This window comes from Zosterops lateralis (assembly GCF_965231275.1).
Source record: "Zosterops lateralis genome assembly, chromosome: 9".
Taxonomy (NCBI): domain Eukaryota; kingdom Metazoa; phylum Chordata; class Aves; order Passeriformes; family Zosteropidae; genus Zosterops; species Zosterops lateralis.
Window position 1 is genome coordinate 9111677 of NC_139769.1, and position 9062 is coordinate 9120738.

The 9062-nt window shown below is 58.3% G+C and overlaps 1 protein-coding gene across 1 annotated transcript; it reads right to left on the minus strand.

Moving 5' to 3' along the window:
- Positions 1-3185: 3185 nt before the first annotated feature.
- TSPAN1 (tetraspanin 1) lies at positions 3186-7948 on the minus strand. Its single transcript, XM_083867717.1, has 8 exons — positions 7869-7948; positions 7690-7754; positions 6508-6714; positions 6027-6101; positions 5225-5323; positions 4724-4861; positions 4169-4252; positions 3186-3912 (listed from the first exon to the last, which is right to left on the minus strand). Exons 2-8 carry the CDS (start codon positions 7744-7746, stop codon positions 3859-3861), a joined length of 714 nt encoding a protein of 237 aa, XP_083723843.1. The 5' UTR covers positions 7747-7754; positions 7869-7948; the 3' UTR covers positions 3186-3858.
- Positions 7949-9062: the final 1114 nt, after the last annotated feature.

The window sequence follows — 9062 nt, forward strand, 5'->3', positions numbered from 1 at the left end:
TTTATTGGAGATCTCTGTGCCAGGGAAGCGGGAAGTCCCTGTGCTCCGATGATGGGCTGATATGAGGGAGACAAGGTCCAGGTGGACCCTTCCCCTGGCACACGGGTTCCTCTGTGCCCCACAGATGGAAGGATGCACCTTCCAGCCAGAGTCCTCTGGGATAACACGCCCAGTCCTCTTGAATGGAGAGATCTCAGCACTAGAAGGATGCTCTGTGTGCTGGCCCCATCTCCTTCCCTGCCTGGGAGGGAGTCAGTGGTGCTGTGTCCAGCCACTTGCATCCCAGCCCAGGGATCTGATCCTAAATTTTCACCACTCTCTGCTTCATAAAAAGTTGTAAAGGCCAAAAGCATTTATGAACAAAAAGTCATAAATGCCAAGGTGCCTAAAGTGCTCCCAGGAAGGGGCTCTGCTTGGCTTCTCCTCTTGTTCCCAGCTTTGAGGGGGGATCCTTTCCCTGCACCCAGCCCATTCCTGTCCCTGTTCCCTGCCGTGCCTGCAGACACAGGGCTGCCACCTCCTGTTCCCACAACTGAGGTGGCAAATTAATCTTCAACTGGGTATCCAGGATTGCTGTGACGGTTATTGTGCCATTCCTGCCCAGTGCAGCATTAATGATTAACACACCAGGTTCAATATCAGCTCCTGCCTGCTGCCTTTTGAATAGCCCTTGTGTCGCCTCCTCTGGTATCCCGACAAAATAATTAGGGCAGGGAGCTGCCTAGAAAGCACCGTTGGGGTTAGGCTGGCACTCAGGATGGTTCATCTCTGAGGAGAAGGGGAGTCAAGCAGGCAGTCTATGCCAGGGAAGGTGTGCACTGCCTCACTTCTTCCCCTGGACCAGCCTGTGCCCTTCAAGGATATCCTCCCCAGTCTGGGAACATCCTGGCCCAGCTGTTACAGCAGGCAGGGGAAACTCCCCACAGCAGGCACTCCTTGGGCAGCTGATGCTGAATCAGTTTGCTTTTGCTTCTTATTTACCCCTTTTATCAGCACAAACCCAAAGAGGTGCAGTTCCTCCTTTTCATGTACCTGTTCCCATTAATGCTAATTCCCAGGAAGGAGGGGGCGGCACCTTTCCTAAATTGCCGATCACTGCCCACTCCCTGCCAGCACAGATTCCTGCATCACACAGGGTTTCGACTGCTGTGCCCCGGGGCAAGTGGTGCCGGCGGAGAGTGCACCCTACCAATCTCCAGGAATTTTGGTCTGGCTGTGGCTCCCATCATGGCACCGGCTGCTTGCCCAACGTCCCTGCAGGGAGACTTTGCCCTGCTGCCTTCCCTCACCCTGTATCCCAGGTAGAATAGAACCCCCACCTTGGCACACACCCAGATGTGCCAGGTACTCCAGCCATCTCCTGCCATCTTCCCAGGGGCAATAAGGAAGTTTCTGTTTGCCACCACGAGCCCTTTCGGCCTTGTGCTGTCAGTTTCTGATTGCCTTGGAGTGCCAGTCTGGGAGAACAGGGCGAGTCTAAGAGATACAAGCTGCAGAGGTGCCTGGTGGCACCCACAGGAGCTGGTGGGGGTGCGTGGTGGGCCAGGATGTGCCACGGGGCTTGTGGGGAAGCAGCTAGAACAGGATCTCCTTGGAGAGCCCAAGGGCTGTGGCAGTGCTTGGGCAGTGGATGTGGAGGGCAGGGACACAGTGGGAACACAGGGAGGCTGTGCCAGTCCAGTTTACCCCCCACTGCTCTGTTTGGCTGCCAGGGCGGCCAAGAGCCACAAAGGGCAATTGGGAGGAATCACATCCGCGAGGAGAAACTGGTCCTTCAAGTTTTCCCAGTAGGTGGAGGGGAGGAATGAAGCCAGTGGTTGCAGGGTTATTTACAAAACTTAATGCCACAGAAACAGCCTGTTCTGCCCCACAGAAACCCCACTGCTAGGAGGAGCTGCAAAGGTGGGAGCCAGCAGCTGGCCAGGCATCGCCCCTGAGCCTGCCGCACCCCACAGGGGTGATGGTGAGAGGGTGTGTGCCAGGAGCCAGCTCTGCAAGGTGTCCCAGAAACAGGGCAGAAGAGGTCGAGGTCATGGCCAGGTGTGTCCAGCTCTGTGCCAACTGGTTCCTGGGCACCATAACACCTCCAAGAAGGTTTTCCTGGCAGCTCCTGCAGCCTTGGGGAGGAAAAAGAGGCATAAAAGCCCTGACGTCACCCGTGAGGTGACACCAGTTTATGGTAGAACTGGGTGCTATTCACCTGTCCCAGAAAGACAAGGCTATTTTCTGGCAGCTTCCCCCACACCCTGCCATGGGGCAGGGCCAATTCTCACGTTCCCAGGGCTGAGAAACTCCGTGTGGGGAGTGGGTGCCCATGCCTGTCTCACTGTTCCCTGCCTGCTCCTGCCAGTGTGACAGGCACTGGATGGCACCAGGGAGATCCCAGACCACAGCAGTGCCTCGGTGCAGCCTCGTACCCGGGCAGGAGCTGATAAGGGGGTGCCACAGCAGGCACAGAGCAAGGCAGTGCCTGGGGAGGCTGTTTGCACACTGGGCTCCTGCCACCCCCCATCCTTCACTGCCCCTGCCCCACAGCCATGGCAAAAACAGGGTGAAGGAGCCCTTGGGAGCTCCACCGTGGCTGTGCTTTTGAAATGGAGAAACGGAGGCTGAGTGAGTGTACCCTCGAGAGCACAGAGGGAGTAGCAAGGGGGAAAGAGAGTGTCTGGAAACCTCCCAAGCCCACCCATACCTCCCACATCCCCACACACAGTGGGAGGGCAGGTGCATCACACACAGGCAGTGCGGGACAATGCTGGGGTGGAGATGTTCAGAGGTGGGGTTGGCAGGATCCATCCCTCCTCACCACCCCATTCTGGGTTCCTGCAGCTGATGGGGACACAGGAACCCCCAGCCAGCCCTGCCTTCCCAGCCAAGCTGTTGCTCAGCCCCTGACTGGGTGTTGTGAGCAAACAGTAGCTGTTGCAGAGGACACAGGGTGTAAGGGTGGTGCCCCCACCCTGCACTCTGTCTGTTGTGCAAACACAGGGCTGATGTGTTTCCAAGCACCCGAACAGGTGAGGAGCCACAGGCAAGGAGGGCAGAGAGGCTGTGGGCAGGGCTCTGCTGCCTGCAAGGACAAGGAAGAGAAGATGGGAGGGTGGCAAGACAGCCCCCACCCCTGCACCCCACCCCCGGCAGAGGGTATTTATTAAAGGCAGCCCCAAGATCAACTCCAGAAAATAATTTGTACCCAAGATGAAAAATTTATTTGCATTTCTTTACAGCATGGAGAGGGGCTCCGGCACAAAATAACAGGGGGTATGGGGCAGCCTCAGCCCCTGCAGAGCCAGGGACCATCAGGGCTCTCTTCATGCCAGGGGAGGGGCAGAGACCAGCCAGCACCCAGCCAGCCCCTCTTTCAGGGGACCATATGGCAACAAGGCCAGGGCTGACAAGGCAATGGGTGCAGGGGTAGATACATCCCCAGTGAGGGTGCAGTTACCACCTCAAACTGATGGAGGGGGACACAGCAGCGTGAGAGTGGTACAGCACCTGCCTGCAGGAGTTTATCAAGACATCACTGTGCCATTGCCAGATCAGCAGCCCTGAACAGGCCATGTGCTGCTTTATCTCCTGCTGGCATCAGCCAAACAGAACAAGCAGCTTCTCCCAACATCCCCCCAATCAAAAAACACCCCAAATCTCTATGTACAGGCTCCATATGCCATATCAGTACAAAAATATACACAAACTCTACAGATCCCAGCTCAGTAGATCAAAATACAACTACAAATCACAGTGCACAGGACAGCATCAGACCCAGGGAGGGATTGGGTCCCCCCGAGAGCATGGCACGCCACGGGTGCACCCCAGCAGGGGGGTGTGGGTGGCAGGTCATCCTCCTGCCTCGGGGGGTCACTTCTCATCCAGCCGACAGTAGAGGTACATGGAAACTGCCATGGCCGCAATCTGGGGGTGGAAAGGTGCAAGTCAGCCCCCTTAAACTTCACCTTCCCTCCCCTTTCCCAACACGGGTTTGGGTCACAGCCCACCACCCCCAGTGCACTGGAAAGGAGGGATGGATGTGCCCAGGGAAGAAAGCTCACTAGCCTGGAGCTGCAGGTGGTCCTTAGAGCTGCAGCAGCCCCTAGGGCCCCCCAAGGCTGGTCCCAGCCCCACCTCCAGGCACAGGGAGGAGGCAGCACAGCAGTGCTCAGGCACTCACCTCCAAGGCAGCAATGCCGGCTGCCACCCCACCCGCCACCGCTGCGTTGGTCCTGATTTCTTTTAAGATCTGGTTGAAACAGCCCTGCAGGAGGCAACCACAGGGGGGTGAGGATGGCAAGAGGTGGCGAAACCCCAACTGCCAGGGCACAGCATCCCCCAGAAAGGGAGGTACTGCTTCTGAACCCAGAGCACACAGCCTGAGAAGGTCCAAGGCTTCAGGGGCAACTCAGCCACTTCTCAGACCGAATATTGGGTGGGGAGTGAGGAAAGGAAGGGAAGAAGCAGGGAAAATCCCCAAAAAGGCAGAGTGATGCCTGGGTTCACGCCCGGCACCAGACATGCCACTCTACTCCCTTTAGGACCAGAGCAATATAACAGCTTTACTTGTTTCTACCAGGGACAACCAAGGCCACCACAGCATCCCCCCAGAACTTAAAGCCCAAGGGAGCACCATGTGCAGAGCTGGGGCTGGAGCTACAGGAGAGGTCTCCCTCCTGATGCCCAGGCACACCCCAAGTCAGGCTCTGCCAGCAGGCAAGAGTCACATCCATACCTCAACAGCTAATTGTGCGGCCAGTGTGCTGTTGCAGGGCTTCTTCATGTCACAGCACTGCTCGGGGTAGCTGCCATGTGTCTCATAATAGTACGAGTTGTTGAAATCCGTGTAGTTATTCAGGCCACAGCAGTGAACCTAAGAAGGAGAGAGAGGAAGGGATGGGAAGAGCATCCTTCAGGTCTCCCTCAAGCTCCAACACCATCTGGACCCCCCTGCTCATGGAGTCACCCAGCTCAACCCTGCTTCAGTGGGCTGCTCAGTAGTCACCTTGGGACCAGGATTTTGCCCCACACACCATCACAAACAGCTCTCACCCCACTAGGTCCCAAGCAGGTAGTTCCCAGGAACACAGGAAATTTAGGAGGTGGTGACAGCTCAGCACATCCAGGATGGTGATGTGTGCCCACTTCCATCTCACTGTCCCACCCAGACCTGCACTACCTAGCCCATGTTGGGAGGATCCCAACCCACAGGTGAGGTCCACAGGGCTCAGCACACCTCGGTCATGGTGATGTTCCAGATCTTTGTGAAATCTGGATCCGGCCCATACTTCTCCTTCAGGAGCGGGGTCACCAGACCTGTCAGCAATGTCTCTGCCTGGAAAAAAGGGCAGAAAAACATCATCAGAGAAGGTCCTGGGGAGCAACACAGAGCTGAGCACCCCCCTACTGCTCTCAGCCTATAGAGAGGAGACCAAAAAGACCCAGCATGGCCAGAAGTCACTCCACGTCCATTTGACCCACAGAGAGTTTTCCTCTTCCCCACACACGCAGTGCTTTATGGCATCAAGGTCACTTATGCCCAGTGAATCATCTGATAAGCAGAGTTAAGTGAGGGAGCCAGGAATGAGTTTGCCCTGCGGTTGACTTCTCCAGTGCCTAATGAGGCAGTCTCCTTTCTCCCCAGGTAGTTTCTCAGGTGCTTAATAAGGGGGTGAGTTTGCTCAGCATGAGGCAATAGGGACTTCCTCCCCCAGTGGCTCCTACACTCAGAGGTGGGGAGACATCAAGCCTAAGCTGGTTAGGGACTGAAGGGTTTGACAGAAAGAACTGAGCAAAACTTGTCCTAAAAAATGAGGGTTATGATGTAACAGGAACCCCTGTTCCCACCACCCTCAGGCTACTCCAGCCTGCCCACATAGCTGGTGCCAACAGGGACCGACATCCCTTCCTCCTGCAGCACTGACCACTACACAGCAACCACACCCATGGGCAGTGCTGCCAGCTCATGGCTCCTGTTTCCCCAAGGGGTAGGACAGCTCCCAGATCAGCCCAACCCAGGACACAAGTATTGCACTCACAAGACCTGTGAAGACCAGAGCCAGCACAGCAGCAGCAACTTCGGCAATGAAGATGATCAGCACCACTGAGAAGAACTAGGACACAGCAAGGGGAGGGAGGTCAAACTGACAGCCAGAATCCTCAGGGGCCCCTGGAACTCATCTGCTTTCCCAAGGCTCCAGCCCTCCTGCCTCATTGCCTTTAGCTCCGCTCCTGGGCAGGAGCAGCACAACCTTGGGGTCCTCCAGCCCTTCACCTGCATGGGCTGAGCTCTCTGGACAGGCTCCAAGAGAGACCTGAGCTTAGCACCCCCTCCTGCCTCATCTCACCCTTTCCTGGGGCAGACTTTGAGTCCACCATTGCCTTTCCAAAGGCCACCCAGACTCCCATGGAAAAATTCACTGAGAACATCTCCACAGAGAAATCTGCCCTCCATCAGGTCTCCACCACCACAGACCCAGCTCAAACAAGGCTTGATAAGGAGGTCAGCCAGGTCCATACCATCATCAGGAGACATTTGCTCTCCTTCTGGGCACCGTAGCACCCAAGGAAGCCGATCACCAGCAGGATGGCACCGATGACGATGAAGAGATAGCCCACATTGACAACCTGCAGGATGCTAGAGGAGAGCGCCCCAAATATATCCACGAATGACTCTCCATCCACTTTGACCCAGATGCCAACTCCCAGGAGGGTCCCGCCACTGAGCTGGGAGGAGAAAGGCAATGTCAGCTTCTGGATAGGCACGAGATTTGATATTTGGGGAAGGCCCTGGCACAAGTGTTTCTCCCCTCGGCAGTTTTTCACCACACCAAGCAAGACTTCATGGCACTGCAGGCAGCTCAGCACCCTGAAACACACCCCACCAGCAGCACATCCCCTGGCAGTGTCACAGCTGCTCCCCTCTCCAGCCCCAGGGGTTTCAGTGCCAGCAGTGGAGCAGCCAAGCCAGCAGTGCCACCAGCCTCCCCATGACCCCAGATGGCCAGTTCAGACACCGGCCACCATCACACTGCCACAAGTTCCTCCATGCAGGGCAGCTGCCTGCCTGCCTGCCCACCCAGAGGAGAAGCTGAGCAGCCCCTGACCCCAGACAGTCTTGTACTCCTGGGCAAGGTCAGCTCTGTGCCAGCCCTCCCCTCTGCCCGCTCAACCTTCCCCACCACGTTCAAATCCTGACAGGAGCTTTACAGAGGGAGTTCCAGCAGAGCGAGCCGGGAGGCTCTGCATCCCCTCCTTCCCAAGGCTGTATCCTACCACAGGAGCCCCTCCAGGTGGCTCCTGCAGAGCCAGGGCAGCTCTTGTGAGCTCCACTACTCTTTGGGTAGGAGTAGAGCCTGCATGTGCTCTGAATTCCCGACATCCAGGAACCCCAAAGCCACAGTCACACACGGAGGCTGCTCCCCTACAGAGCTAAAACCCTCATGCAGGGACGCAGCAAACCCCCTGTTCTGGGGCACTCAGCACCTTCCCAAGCTCCAGCACAGAGAGGAGCAGCTGACGCAACAGACACTGTCCCCGGAGCACGGCACAGCGCTCTGGGCTTCGCAGGTCCCACCTCCACCCACCTGCCGCACAAGGGAGCCCGGGGGGGGCAGGAGAGCCCGGCCGGACCCACCCCACACCCGGCTCCGGGGGCTCCGGGACCCCCCCCGCAGACCCCAGCCCCCGGGGCGCACTTACAAAGATGACCAGGTTGAAGAGGATCATCATGACCTTGATAAAGGTGAAGCACCCCATCTTTGCACCTGGGGAGAGCAGAGAGGTTACCGGGGGACCCTCACCCAGCACAGCTGCCGCCCCGAGAGTCCAGGGGAAAGCAGGGGGTCCCCACGGGCGGGGAGGGACAGAGCCCGACTTACCTGTACGGAGAGCAGCTCCCAACACCTCACCCCGTCCTGCCCCAGCCCGCTGTGCCTCCGCCGCCCCGCCGGTGCCGCCCTTTATGGGGCGCGTCCCGGGGCCGGACCCCCCGCCCCGCCCGGCCCCCGGGGCCACCCCCGGTGCGGCGGGGAGCCCGCAGCCCTGCTGCCCTCTGCTGCTCTCTGCTGCCGGCTGCCGCCGTGGGACGCGCTCCTGCCCGTGTTCCCCCTGCCATGGGGACGGTGGGAGGCAGAGATATCAGCCCCGAGGGTGTTTCAGCCCGTCCCGGAGGCTGCAGCTCTGGGGGCATCACCCGCCGCCCTCCTGGCGTGATGGGCGCTGTGCTGGGGGTTTTCCAGCTGTGGCACCCCCGGCACTCACAGCCCCCGGTCACAGCCTCCCCTGGGCCAGCCCAGGCTGAGGCACCCCATCTTCACTGGACGGCTCTGTGGGTGACCGCCTGGTCCCCCTTCTCGGCACCACCCGGGCAGGGATCTCTCCAAACCCCCAATTTCCAATATCCTGGGCCGAAAGAGCAGCTGGCAAAGGAGGGCGCTGGGGAACGGCCGCACCAGCCGCTTTGTAAAGGAAAAGCCAAAGCTGCACGGGCCGTACCCAAATGCTGCACAGGGAAGTGGATTTTTTGCTGGCGGGGACACAACAGGGTGGCGGCGGGAGGGGACAGTGACAGCCATGACAGATGCCAGCGCTGGAGCAGTCGGCGGAGACCTGCCATTGCCTAAGGGCTGCCAAAAGTGATTTTCTTTGGAAAGACGCTTTGAAATAGGGCTGGTTTCCCACAGAGGAGGACTGCAAGAGAGCCACACCACACAGGGAGATGCTTCCTCCCCAGGCCTGACCCTGGACCTGGTCCTTGCCTGTCCAGTGCACCTTTGGGGCAGCAGCTTGTGCTGGTCCCCTCACCAGTACCCACAGTGTGTCCCTTCAACTTGTCATCAAACCACAGAGCAATGCAGGAGGCAGGGGAGACCTCATCCTGCAGGAAACCAGGCTCTGTGTGCTCAGCACGCTCCACACCCCATATCCAGCTCCCCCAAACCCCACAGCACATTCCCTGCCTGGCTGTAATGATACATTTCAGCAGGATGAAGTCAGCCCCGTTGGGCTCCAGCCAAATCCCAGTGGTATTTGGGGGAAGCCTCTAACCCTCCCAGGCACCCTGGCTATGGACA

What these genes read in the sequence shown, in the direction of transcription:
- TSPAN1 (XM_083867717.1), bottom strand. Translation starts at nt 7,746, where the DNA reads ATGGGGTGCTTCACCTTTATCAAGGTCATGATGATCCTCTTCAACCTG. An exon ending in TCTTCAACCTGGTCATCTTT is followed by an intron (nt 6,715 to 7,689) that starts GTAAGTGCGCCC and finishes TTCTCCTCCCAG; the next exon opens with CTCAGTGGCGGGACCCTCCT. An exon ending in CCGGCATTGCTGCCTTGGAG is followed by an intron (nt 3,913 to 4,168) that starts GTGAGTGCCTGA and finishes TTCCACCCCCAG; the next exon opens with ATTGCGGCCATGGCAGTTTC.